Raw genomic sequence first — 14,831 nt, 5'->3', positions numbered from 1 at the left:
TACAACAATCCTGCAATAAATTTTGCTTCATGAAAGATATAATATGCAGCTCTTGTTGAAACAGGTGTTGATTCAACTTTATGATCTTTAGGAGGCTGTAGTTTGGGATTTTTTTTTTTCGTACTGCATTATACTGACAGATGTTTCTGTTATTTAAACCCACCTTCATTGTTATACTGTAAATGGGGGGGACAAATAATAGAAATACTTGTTACACAAGACACACAGCACCACAAGCTACAGCCTCCAAAATAACAAAGCTGTTTCAACAAGAACTGAAGGGAGGATTTAATGCCAGACTGTTTTTTTAGTCTGCATTGGTTTTAGCTTGGTGTAACTTCTAACTGGCAACCGAGCGTATATCATCAGTGTTCTGTCCATCTCTCATATGCGAACACATACACACATGCATTAGAATCTCCTGTGGTGTATCGCTTTTCATGTTCATTGTCACATGAAAAAGAATACACTACAGCGGCCTGTATTATTTGCTACATGTTGACTTTTTAGTGACAGCACTTACTTTTGTCTTATAATACTTGTTCCTATATACAACACACTGTTGGACAAGTTCTAGCTTCAAACTTTTATATCTATATTATCAACTCTGTGTGTTGTTCAGTTTTCTACAAACGTACATAAGATAAGATTAAAGTTTGATCCAAGGGTGAAACTATGCCAGAAAAAACGGAAAATATGGATAAACCAGTAAATAAATATAAGAAAAAGTGATACATATACAACAAAAATAACAAATCAGCACACATGCTCTCTGTATGGATTAAGTTTACATCCACAGCCAACCACTTTCAGGGAGCAGATGTTGCCATGCAGGCCTAAATAACACTTTTAAAAGCAAGCTGTGTGTGCAAGAGTTTATGTGTAAGGCTTTGTAAATCCCTGCATTTGTTTGTGTAAACTGGAGCAAACTAATACTGCTGGATGGACCGCATACATTGACGCAAAACTGTAGGGAGACATTGCTTTTTCACCACAGCAAGAAAAAATCCATAATGTCACTACTACTATTGATGATAGAGACGATAAAGCCGAATACAACGTATCATCATCAGGATTATTTAATATCGCATAAAGTGACTTCAGTGATCTGCCAGTTTTGCTGTGGTGTAATGTACCAGAGGGGGGCTGGTAACAGGAGGAAAATGGAAAAGCCTGTAGCCTGTTTAATCAAGAGAAATGGCGTGTATAAAGGAGAAAAAATACTTGGGTCAACAGTTACAACATCTATTTCCATTCGAGTTACATGCATCTGCAGCTGCCAAGATCAAATTTCAAAGACAAGACAGCCAGAAGAGGGGAAAAATAGAGATGCGCAATTTTGTTAAGAGGAAAAATATGGGAGGTTATGCGCACATTCACATCCTCAGAAACCAGCTTGTTCATATACAAACAATTCAGCCCACCGTTTAAGTAAAAACACAGGAAATTGTTACATGAGACTGTTTATGTGATATTACCAGCTCAGCCCTACAGGAATTCATGTGGTTTAAACCCCTCCTCCCTCATCACACTGCTGGCTTTCATTTTAAGTAGAGAAGAAAAAGGGTATTCCCCACTTCGATTTTCTTGTCTTTATGTCAAGCCTGCCTTTTAAAGCCAATGACATGAATGCTAATAATTAAAGGTGAATGCTATCCAAGCTCCAGTTATAGATCCATAACGATATGGAAAGACTAACACTAATCAGTAAATCCTGAGAGTCCCTGGTCCTCTCTGAGGGCCACCAGCCATTGATGTAAAGCAGCATACTAAGACTGAGGATTTTATTTAACTGCAGAGGCCAACAGGAGGTCTGTGTTAAATGGCAAGACGGGCAATCCAGCTTAGGGACACTGCAGCCAGCCCAGAGACCTACTTTGCATGCAGACAGATGTCGGATTTGAGACTTGTCAACGTTACAGCATCGATTCAGAAGTGAAGGGAAGGATTGTTCCCTGCTGCTCACATCCAGCCCAAAAGTTAATCCCAGTAAGCAGGCACACTTCCTATGAGCAAATGACAGAACAACAGGTGGTTCCATTCACAAAAAAAGGTCTGAACGAGGGTTTCATTCAAGTAAAAGCTACCATTAAGCTCCCATTAAGCACCTATGATACCATTCTGCCCCTCAAAACATTATCATCAACCATCTGAAAGTAGGTTTAACATTGAAACCACACACACAGCTTTAATCATCTAAATGGATGATTTTAAAAAACCATTACGGCTGCTGCAGAGGGTTGTTTTTTTTTAATAGGTCAAACCAACCTAACTACCACAAATCTGTGCATTCTGAAAGGACATAGTGTATCTGCAGGGATAATGTGTGCTGACATTGGCTTCATATGAGTGATAGTAAATGGCTGTGAGTTACCATTCTGTTGTTTGCCTCAGCATGCCTCATCTCCTTCAAATTCAGTTATGTTCCTACACTTCCCTAAATGCCTTTCAACAACACCCAAACAACTCGACACGAATGTTGCGCCCATATCTAAATCTCATAGACAGATCAATGTACTGTCGCGTGAGCAATGGCAGCAACAAGAAAGCAAGACTTTCCACTCAAGGAAAAGCAAGTCACACATCATACTGGAAATGTTATATGGCTTGTGGTTATGTTGCATTATGTTGTACAGTACAGACTGCTGTCAGTACAGAAAAAGTATCTCAGTTTCTTCCACAATGTGTGAACCCTAAACAAAAATGAGTCAAAATATAAGTCAATTCTGTATTAGTCCTGAGACACACTCATGTTATACTGATAATAAATAGTATCACTTGTTTTATACTTGTCTTTTACCAAAAACATTACTATGCTTGAAGAAAAGACGAAAAATAATTTCCCATGATGAATGCAATCTTTCTGACAAATCTGTATTCAAGCCTTGTAAAACTAGCTTGCGACATTAAATATCAACTATAACCATTCTTGACAAGCCAAAAGTGGGATTCACCATGTGTTCAGGTTCTTAGACTTTGGCTCACTGTGCTGCATCTGCACGCTCTCAACCAGATTCCATTATGACCAAGCTGCCAAACGCTTCCTCCTGCAGGACCTCAAGCAAACACAGAGCAGAGAACATTTTTTTTTCAACATGCATGATTGTATGTACACACACTCATAAAATATGTTTTGTTTCTGATTTACAAGGTCACGCAAGAGAAAGGATTTACAGATTTTTTTTGCTGCTTCAAATAAACGCTCCACAAGTGTTGATGCTGTAGTAAGAAAAGGCAGAAGCCAGAATGGCAGTTTTGAGATTGCTGTTGCATTCTGGTTTACATCAAATCTTACACTTAAATATTTTTTAGACGATAATAAATAATACTCCATGTGGAATATGGAACCAAATCAGCTGTTTGTGTCAACTCTAGTTGTGTTTGAGTCATTTGGGTTTTATTTCTACCTCATTCACGTGTAAAATGTACTTACATGGGTATTTATGCCTATGTTTCATACTTTTCCTTTGATTTTTTATTGAATATACACGGTCTAAACACTACAATCTGCACATTTATACTGAAAGGCAATGGTTAGAGACACAAACTTGCTTACTCAGAGTTGCAGAACCTATTATTCAAAATGTCATTCTTGTTCTCTAAAAAGCTATTTAATTAAAGTTCTGTATAGGAGAGAATGTGAAAACTGCAATAGGTACTTCATCTTTACATACAATATAAGTGTACACTATTGCATTCAGTCAAATTCTATCACATCCTTACAATGTACTGAGGTTCAGACATCCACCTCTTGTCCAGGAGAACACATTCAGTGTTAAACATATGGCGTATTGACATGAAATTAAGATTGCATATGATCACTGCAATTATCAAATCAGTTGAAATGCCAACATAGTTATAGTCAGATGTGAAAAGGACTAAAAGCAGAAAGGTCAAATGCTGAGTTTGAACCAACACACAAGATCCCATACCCAGGAGCTCAAAGTTGTTTGTGCTATGCTGTTGCTGCGTCTTCAAACTGATAGAGAGAGACAGCAAAATCTGACCATCCAAATTCCTTGTGACATCAGCATGACAGCAGGAACGTGGACGTCATCCCACCTGGGACTGCTCAGTCAGTCCCCTTCCTGTACACAAATCCCCTTATCAAACTGTGAAACAGATTTGGGCTACATCATGACAGCATGCAATCAGGAACTGTACAGGGCTCTATTATCTCATGACATGCAGGTGTCAGAGGATGTATTTCCCTCCATGCAGGAGCCATCCTGTGCCAAGAGACAAGCAGATTTGCATCAACGTGTCGTCCAGGTCTCCATAGAAGCCCAGAAGGTAATTTAATACAGAATCAGAAGGATGGAGAGAAGAGCTGTGGCAGGCGTGCAACAAACATCACAACACCATTTAAAATATTGACATATTTCACTGTACATAAGCACTCAGTCGCATAAATTTCAAAGCAATATTTATGCTGAATGCTCATTCTGTACACATTGGGATTTACATATTCCAACACACTTGTTCTAGGCTGACAAATATGACAAACAGCAATGTTAGTCTGTGCAAACACCTCCTTATACAGTGCCAAACACATTTGAGCTATGAGCTGTGCAGCACACAGAACACAACACGGCATTTTCCCCCAAATGCATGATGGTATGGTGATAAATAATGCAGACCACCATGATGGATTAGTCTAATCTTAATGCGGCTAGTCTGAATTGATTGGCGAGAAACAGGAAGAGAGACAAGAGGCTTTCAGGGAAAGCCAAAATGACCATTCAGCTTGCTTTTGGCAATGTTGTTTTCTGGTCAGAACCGAACTGCAAGCCAAAACCTCCAATTCACCTTCCAAAATGATCATTCATGCTTTATTCAGCTGTGGCTTAAAAGGCATACAATATGTCAGGAGGGATGTTTTTTTAGCTTTTGTAATATATTTCTAATCACATTTTGACGGTAAATGTTAACTACCTGTCCCATAAATGTTGATTTGACAGTACTGTTGACTGGATTACACAGTAGTGTGGACTAAAAAGTAATAGCTAGAAGTTGTTTTAACTAGTGGTTAACATGAATCGTAATAGCTAGAAGTTGTTTTAACTAGTGGTTAACATGAATCCACAGTGGTGACCCTTTTACAGCTGGAGAGGACAAGAGATTCTACTGCTGGGGATTTGCTAGAACAGCATTAGATATTATGGTCTCAGTGAGACGGGCCAGGTCTCTCCAGGCAACAGGAAGCATTGTGCAGGTCATGGTCCTGATCACTATCTTAAAAGGTGTCAATCACAGTAACAATGACTATAGTTTGTACAGAATTTCTCTCTCAATGTGGATGACTGGCTTATTCATCCTACAATGAAAAGGAAAAGGGAAAAGCACCACATCAATACTGGTAACTTGGTCACTTCCACAATCATGATTAATGTCTTTCATATTGACACAAGATTAGAGATATTAAATGAGAAGCTAATAAATGTTTGTGTAATATATGTGTTTGTCCAAGTGTAATTAGATGTAGTGTGTGTGTTTCTTTGTTCATGGTGGGGTATTGTCTTCAACTCTGTTATCGTATCAGTTTACTGTGCTTGTCTTCCCCATTGTTCTTTCTGTGTAACTAACAGAACTGGATGAGTGACTGTCCGTCTGTTTTTTATGTACACAAGACGGATAAAGGTCATCACAATAGTTGCGAGTGGCCATCAGTAGCTGTGTGCAAAGTTCTGTAACGGGAAGACATAATGAACAATTTTTTCCAAATATTTAAAATGGTAGACATGAAACATTGACGTGTTTGGAATGGATTAAGTTAAGGCCAACATGCTGAAACTGAAATAACAGCACCAAGGTTCTGGATTTAGCCAGATTAATTTCCTTTTATAGTACGATCTACTGAATAGTTGGTGTTTTAAAAAAAAGACAATGAATGACGCTTAAATATGTATCCCTAGTCAAGTCAGTAACTTGTAACATCTGCAGAACTTTACTAACAAGTGTATAAGTAGACAAGTATGTAATCCTTATGTAATCATACAGTGGCCATCTAAAGACAGAGAGAGTGCCCTCCCTATAAACAGAACCAACTCTAGGCATAGCAATGTGTCTCTTTAGGGGACCGAGGAGCATCTCTAAATATAGCCTATGTTGAACTCTGCCCCCTTCCTCTCTGTCTCATAAACACACACACACACACACACACACACACAACCATGATGCCTCATCTCTGCTCTGCTCCATTTCAATGGTCTAAATTTTATATCTTGACGTCCATCTAACTCTGGACCAAAACAGTATAAAAGGACAAACACTTAGAACATCTTAACCCTAAGAGCATGGCCATGTAATGCTAACTATGTGAGAAAGATGGATTGGCTATGTGGGAGTGTGTGTGTGTGTGGGAGTGTGTGTGTAGAAAGAGAGAAAGAAAGGATATAGGAACAACCCGATAAGGCACTGCCACTTAGGACAGAGGGCACTGTATAAGACATTCTGGCTGTGAGGACAAACAGAGAAACAAGCTAATAAGTAAAAAGAAAAATGAATCTTAGCTCGAACTATACAGTGCCTTTAATACAAAAAGAAAAAGGCTAGGAGGGCACAAACAAGATGAAATGGTCACTAATGGTCACAAATCTCTGTACTACAGTCAACTTGGCTTTCATGTCACTGTCACGAGCCGTTTCTTCTCAGAATCATTTCTATGAAGGTCAACTGATGGAATGAAAATTACTTTTAAGGCTTTTATAGATTAAACTGTAACAGAAATGAAAAACTTTGATGCCTAGGGTCGGGCCTTTAGGTTTGAAGTTTGTATCACTCACCCCATATTTATGCGTGTAAATAAATAATCAAACACAGAAAACTATAGGGGAAAATATCTGCTGAATATATTCAGTTTTAGCATGCAAGAATCTGAAGGAGTATTTACGAAGATGATAACTTGAGAGAAGAAAATAAGAACACTTCTCCTGAATAATATTCCACATATTTATATAACACACAACACACACAACACACAATTGCACACAACATACTATATTGCATTTTCGAATAATTTCACTAAAAAAGCATTACTCACTGATGCTCACACCAGGTTTCTTTCAGGGCACCTCAGATTGCAAATGTAATAAACCTGTATGTCTCTTATGAAAAGAAACAGTTTATTATAGGCCTTGTAACCCCCCTGGAGAAATGAAAGCATGAACTAATGTATCACAGTCAGCATGACGCATAAATCTGCCTCATACCAGAAATGGACCTGTGGCACCGTCAGAGGCCATCTGCATGTTAACATCTTAATATCTTTATTTTTATGGATATATTGAACAATCTGTAGCTTATACTTTGAACTGTGCAGTATATAATAAATCCAGGCCAATGATCAAACATGTTATGTGTACATGATCTGCCTTGTCTTTCTGAACATTGAGCACCAGGCTTCTAATGCAACATCAGGATGTAGCGCTCAAATGGAGCAGAAAAAACATCAGCTGGAAGCTGGAAGGCTTGTGCTGTGTGACCAAGTTGAAAATGGGAAGATAAAAGTAATGGTAGAATTTGTGTGCTTGCCAGCATAGACGGGATAGTGGACAGTTTACCTTTCCATGGACTGTCAACAGAGACGTTATTGGGATGACACTGTGGCGGATGTGCACAAGGATATTTTGAGTACTGTCCAAATACTGAACAGCACAAGGTAAACAAAGCTACTGTGCATTGATGGGATTTAGTGGGTAAAACATTTGAAGTCACCATTGTCTAATGCTGTCAGAGTTTGGTCTAACACATCAAACAAGACAACTAACCACCACAGGAACAAAAAGGCAGGGCTGGTTTATGTGCAAGTAATTGGATATCATAATGCATCCTGTCAGGTTCATATAGTAGTGCAGTTTAGTTTCTGTAGCAGGTCTGGTCAGGTTTTTTTGAATGTATTTTTAATTCTCATTACAGCATTACAATCATTAAATCAGCAAATTAAAACTGGTCCAAATGTGTTTAGCCAACAGGGTAAAGCAGGGGTCAGATATTCACCACCCTTGATCTGCACATGCCCTCACTTCTGAGGCTGGACATCAAGCGGTCTTCTCTCGTGGGAGGCAGAACAGCAAAGCTCATTAGGTTCTCTTTATTGTGTGTCAGGGAACATTGGAAAGCCTCAGGTGAAACTCCCTTATCTATAGTCTGCCAATAAATGTCCAATCCACAGAGGAACCCAGCAAGAAACCACTGAGCGAGTGCAAATCCATTGACTGTGTCAACACTCCAAAAATGATCTGTGTTCAGGGTAGTGTATCGAGCAGAAACAGAGACTACTGTGTACTGCACTGAAATTTCTCCTGGAATAACAAGAAGAACAACATTTCATGAAGCCTTCTGGTTTTAATTTCATCTGTCTTTTTATTCCTTACTCCTTTCACATTACCTTCCTGGTCTTTGGAATCTGTCCCTAGACACTGATAAACTCTAGTCAGTTTTTTTATGTTCAATCACTGACATTTCACCAAGAATTTAGAAAGAACATCAATTTTAGAGTAAGTTTTGCGGTCTGAGCAATGATTTCCTGTCTCATATAAAGACAGTGAGCATTAGCAGAGTTAGATGGGCTAGACCACAGTATTGATCATTTCTTATTAAAAACAAGCTTTCTTGTTTTTAATAAGAAACAATCAATACTGTGGGACACTTTCCTCTACTAATATTTTCTTGTTTAAGCTTACAGTGGCAGGACACAGTGCACTCATGACGCCATCTACATCCAGTTAGAAAAGTCACTTTCTGGACTAACGAGAAAGATTATTATTATACTAGAACTCCTCCAATAAGTGTCAACACAGGTGCCCTTGAAGAAGGTGCTTGACCCCAAAACACTTGCAGAGGGTTGTACTGTAGTGCCCCAACAGTAGACTGTGGCTCAGTGTGGATGTGTTTAGCTGAATTATTGTAAAACAGGTCACAGAACAGGATTACACTGTCAGCTTAACCCTCCAGAGATTCAGGAGATGAAAACCATAACCCTCAACCCACATTGTGAACTCAAGGTCAAGATCTGAATGGTAAATCTGCTGAGTGGCACAGGTACAAATTGCTCTGCTGTACTACAGTGTCAACTAAACGGTGATTTGAGATACCCTGCTGCAAAACACCAGCGGGCCAGAGCCTTGAAATAAGACTCCGCAGGGAAAGTAGCCAGTTGACAACAGATCGTTCGTTACCAATACAGATACCATCTAGAAAGTGGTTACTGATAGTCTTCTTTGTTTCCACAACATTACCTCTCCTCAATTTAAACTTTACTCGAGCATTTCATTACAAGATTCACTCTGAGAGTGATTTGATTTTTTCCCACCTGCAGCAAAATAAGTTTAACATAATGATGATTTTAATGTGTTGGCCCATGCTCACATTTTATATATCTTATAGCACAGCATTAGCACTACATCCTGTGCTCTATGCAGTTTCATTAGTAACCCTGCAACCCACAATCATTTTCATTGTTGATTAAACTGCCATTATGTTCAGGATTCATTTATCAATGAATTCATAAATTACAGCAACAATTTATGTCTGAGAAGTAAAAGAAGTAAAATTTTAACTTTGAAAAAAACATCTTAAATGATTGATCAATATTTAAAAGGTTGGTTAGAGTTACCACCAAGCTATCAATGATGAAAATCTAAAATCAGACTTGCTGCCATATAATTTTTATGTTTTTATATATCTAATCCCAAAATGTAAAAATAACCATACACACATAAACACATTCAATGAGCTTAACACACAATTTTCAGAAAAGCCTGATCACATTTTACAATTTCAAGCTGAACTACACATGCAGCCAACCCTATTCTTAGTATAGGGACATTTGCAGGGCTGAAAATTAAATGTCACTCTTGTTACAGAAATGCCACAGTTTATCACTTTGTCATTTTCAAGTAGTCACTGAGAGGCTCTGCTGGAGGACTCCACTCTCATTTTATAGAAGCTTAAGTTTAATAATTGATGGCTAAACAGATATTATAAAGTGGGGACCTTTCACTCCCTGAATAGCTGCAATGTAACCAATCACCTTCATCTTGATATGGCACACATTATATATTTAACAGATCCAGGCACAGATTTAAGCTGGAAGAAGAAGGAGTGGTCAGTTTTTGAGCGGTGCAGACAATCTGCTATCTGGATGCTTTCAGTGCTTGACACAGATAGAAAAAAATCTCCAGAGCACCAGAGTGTAAGACCTCTCTTCGTCCTTCTAATCATTCAATTTATCATCTCCTGCATCAAAAGCCCTGACAGTAACAATGAGGCAAGATGACAATGACAACTTGCTGTGAAAGCCGAGGAAGGAGTTGGCGGACATGTTGATGATAATGTCAGGTTATGCAAAAACATGTTAGGCTGTCAACACTCGCGACACCTTGGGCTGACTCATCACTGAGCCTGGTTTCAACCAAGTAGGAGCAAATGCTAGAAGCCTGACAGCAGACTGAATCTCACCTTTGTGAGAGGAGAATATGAGTGGGCGTTGGGTCGTTTGCAGAAGACTTTATATGTAGACATGGGACAATGTGTGTGTGCCTATATGCGGACATTTCCCACATACAAGACAACATGACCTATCTAAATGTATGGCTATGATGAGTAATCATTGATGGAAGACCTCTGTATGTCTCATTCTCTCTGACAGTCTCAAGGGAAATGCTTTTGAATCACGGAGATCAAACGCCTTGCATGGCGAAGTGTTTATCTTTAAGTCTCCAGCAGAGAGGCTGTCTTCTCTCCGACTGAATAACTCAGTGAAAGAAAATCCATTGAGAGCAGTTCCAATCAAGTCATGCGCTGGATATTGATTCAACTGTTGTGACATAGTTTACGCTTTTAACACGCATGCCTTAGATGAAGCAAACAATAGCTACCATCTTGCATCATGTCGTGCACCAGAAATTGCACTTTGTAAAATGCAACGATAAATGCCTGTGATCAAATATTAAAGTATGTGAGAACACTGATTTTAGGTCAGTATGTCTGGGATTTAAATGACAGGGCATGCACATAACTAGAGACTACAATGAACTTTTAAATTACAGTGTTTTATGTATGTGTATTATTTCTTAAGGTCTCTTTTGAAAGAAAGTTATTTCAAAAAACTAAACTGGAAATGACATCCAGATATCATTGACAGCAACCCTGAATACTATATCTATATAAAACTATATCCAAGAGAAACATCAGTTTAACATCATCTGCACTGTTACCTGGGCACTCGCGTCAGAGTCAGACTTTGGCCAGTCCGAATGTTTCCACATTAGATCAGGAATTCTGAGAGTTGATGCATGCTGAAGCTCAAAATGGCAGGTTGATAGAAAATCCACCTTCAGTGATGTTGTAGGGATTTGGAGGCTGACGTGGGTAACTAGATCTGTCCATGTCTGCATGTTTTGTACCTCCTCTCTATTCTCTCTCCTCACTTTCACTCTCTGTCCCTGATTTCCTCAAAAATAGTCTCACGTGTCATTCTTTTGCTTTCACCTCAAACACAATCTTTTGCCAAATTGTTCTCAACCAACAGGCCTGTTGCAGCAAAAGCTTCGCTTATTAGAAATCACTTTACTTATAGTAAGCAGTTAACAGCACATCAAATTCCAATTATCACAGTGATAATGAGCATTTTGAATCTAATTCAGCACGATGCCAACAAGCTCAAAGAAACTGATATTAGTGCCATAGATAAAAAAGGCATGAACTCACACCACCTCCGCCCTCCAGTTCTACACTGCTAAACACTTGCTATAGTCACACATTATAACCACAATAACGCTACACTGACTGCGGGTAAACAAATATTGCTTGCAAAATAGCAAACAAATTAGGAGCGGGATGGAAATTGCGTTGGTGCATTAAAATTAAGGTTATGAAGGTTACGTGTCCTAAAGCAGTCCATTTGTTCACAAGTTTGTCATGGTATCCTCCATATTTATTTGTGATTCTTGTCATGAGGCAACAAATAACCAGAGACACGCTCCCAGACAAATCAGTTTTTCACGCAGGCCTTCACACGTCCTTTTCTTATGTCAAATCAAATGGAGTTGGTGTCTCAAAGAGCATCAAACAAGTCAGAAAGATGTCTCATCCTTAACTGTGACGGATTGTGTGACGGTTAAAGCAGAAAAGGAGACACACATACACAGATCTCATAATATCTGAATGAGTCAGATGTCAGTCAGTTGTGTTTTTACCTTGGCACTGGAATCCTTGCTTTCCAAACCCCCTGTGAAAACAAAGAAAGCTGAATTAAATAGTTGCTCACGCTCTCTTCTTTCTCACTCACACATATACGCAGTAAATCTCTTCATACATACATTCATTCATACCAGGGACACGGCGTTGCGTAATGTGCATCAGAGCATTCACATTTTCAGGCATTCAAGACATTTATTGTCATCCACCTCAACCAAAACAATCAAATAAACATTTAAGAGCAAAGTATACTCTCAACTACACTTTATGAACAAACATATGGGGATACGTCGATACGTTTATCATGATTTATGATCATGATCATTATGATCATTATGATGATATATGATTATTATCATACTTTTTATTTCAAATGACATTTTAACAGTGTGCTTTCAACTTTGAGTCCATAAAAAAGATATTTTTATGAGTTTTGCATGGAGAAACTTGACTGGCCTGCACTGAGACCTGACCTCGACTGCAAACTGACACTTAGCATATACACACATATAAAAATACAGTATATAATGTGCATACTACTACTAATATATGATCCCAACCTGATGAAACAGTAAACATTTTTAATTTATAAAGGAAAGCAACAAGTTGTTGCCTTCAAGTTTCACGTTGAGCTTGTGCTTTGCCAAGGAGGGGTTGTTTGGTAGGGCACAGGTCATGTTGTAAAAATGTCTAAGTTATATGCCACGGGCAATAAAAGGCCTGAGTTCAGACTCCCACCTGCAAAAAGTACAGCACTGCGAACGTGGGTGAAACTCTACCGAGCTGTCTGCAAGTTGACTCCTCTCATAGTTAAGCCATAAATGAACTGATACCTCACTGGAATAGCAGCACAATAAGGACACTAAGACACTAAATTACACTAGTTATTTGTCATACTTTCCAAATACATTACACATACGTACACCCACCCCACAAGTCACTAATGGAAAGAGCTTAAGTTGAGACATTTCTCTGGAGTGCACATGTAGTGCTTTTCCACACGGGCTCAAAGTTCCAGTAAACTGCAGAATTTCCTTTAAAAATCTGGACAGCATACAGCTATGGGAAAGTTTTTTTTTTTAGCAATAAATCCTCAAGTTGTTTTCCACAGTAACAACCAATAGATGAAAGGCTTTAATGGCTTGGTGTCCTACCAGGAAGGGGAGCCTCAACCTATTACTCATCCAAGACTTTAACCAGGTCCAATATCCAATATCCCAAAAGCAGTTATGTGTCAGTCAACAAGACGGATGTCATTTAGTTTCATCAAGACTGATTCCTGTAGAAATGTGTTAATTTATGTTTATGCAACATTGAAGGTGTTCTCAAACAGAGGTCCTGAGATTGCCTGGGGCCACCCACACACACACACACACACACACACAAACACATGAACATGTTCACTGTTTCTCCCTGGGAATCTGAGCATGTATACAAAATCACAATCCTAAATCCAAGATTTTCTCACTCTCCTGCAAAGCTATTATTTACAACGATTGACACTAACTCCTCCCATATGGGACAGCTTGGACAAAACCTCAATAAACTGGGATCCCTCGTGTAAAATCCCACAGGGGGAAGAAATACTGACGACTTTTAGACACACGTGTTACTTTACGAGTAGGAAAAGTGTAAAGACTGCAGGGTTAAGACGGAAAACTTAACGTGAAGTTGTGTTACATCATCGAGCAGAGTGTGCTCGACTCAAGTTATCCAATATGCAACAGGCAGTCAGTCAGGAGGGGGGTGGAGGTGGGAGAAGGGAGGCTTACCAGATGAAGTCGGTGCAGTGGCTGCAGAAAGTCGGCTGCCTGAAGAACCTGGCTATGAATTTATGGTTCTTCACTTCGTGGACGTTTTTCTGCCTCAAAGCACCTTTGCGAGCGAACCTATTCGCTACGTCCCCGGTGGACGAATCGATTAAACTTGATTCAGACATGTCCCTCTAAAAACAAAAAAACAAATCAATGCTACAGCTTGCAGTCTTGCTGTGTTGAAGTGTTTTCCAGTCCGTTTAGCGGCGCAGCCTTCAGTGTGGAGCCAGCAGCTGAGTGCAGAGCGGCGGTCTTCACCGGAGACACTGTACTTACTGTCTGAGGGCTTTCCCTGCCTGTCGATACCACTGGGCTGCTCCACTGACAGCTCTGCACGCTGCAAAGTTACACACAGTGATGGGCACTGCATCCGGTCCACGCCTTCAAAGTAAAAGTCAGGTCCAGCTTGTTATATTTAGTGGGTGTCTATCTGCAACTATCTTTTCATGTGAAAGTAAACCCCATTGTTATATTTAAAGGAACCTTTTATACCTTCATCCACAGAGACTTCTGCTGCAACCCAGAGCAGACAAAGTTAATACTGGCTCCATAGAGCGCCTTTTTGGTGTGTGTGTGTGTGTGTGTGTGTGTGTGTGTGTGTGTGTGTGTGTATGTGTGTGTGTGTGTGTGTGTGTTTTACAGACATCATAGTTCACACAAAGAAGGAGAGGCAACAGGGTCACAATCAGCAACCATACCATTAGATTGTACCAGGCGGCAACCTCCATGACTGTGAAGTGAAGCCAACTGCAGTTTCTCAAATGGCCACTTAAAGCTGGCTACAAAACAATTTCCATAAGCCCCCATAATCATTCT

The 14,831-nt window shown here is 39.4% G+C and overlaps 1 protein-coding gene across 1 annotated transcript in view; it reads right to left on the bottom strand.

The window, feature by feature from the left end:
• Window positions 1-14,353, bottom strand: part of prkcaa (protein kinase C, alpha, a) — a 130,319-nt gene extending 115,966 nt beyond the window's left edge. The window contains exons 1-3 of the mRNA XM_027282846.1: window positions 14,292-14,353; window positions 13,974-14,146; window positions 12,201-12,232 (exon numbers count right to left, since the gene is read on the bottom strand). Of these exons, the coding sequence (XP_027138647.1) occupies window positions 12,201-12,232; window positions 13,974-14,140 (199 nt within the window). The 5' untranslated portion in view covers window positions 14,141-14,146; window positions 14,292-14,353. The remainder of the gene's footprint in view (window positions 1-12,200; window positions 12,233-13,973; window positions 14,147-14,291) is intronic.
• Window positions 14,354-14,831: the final 478 nt, after the last annotated feature.

This window comes from Larimichthys crocea, chromosome X (assembly GCF_000972845.2).
Source record: "Larimichthys crocea isolate SSNF chromosome X, L_crocea_2.0, whole genome shotgun sequence".
In the NCBI taxonomy this organism is placed as follows: Eukaryota; Metazoa; Chordata; class Actinopteri; family Sciaenidae; genus Larimichthys; species Larimichthys crocea.
This window is presented reverse-complemented; position numbering and strand designations above follow the sequence as displayed.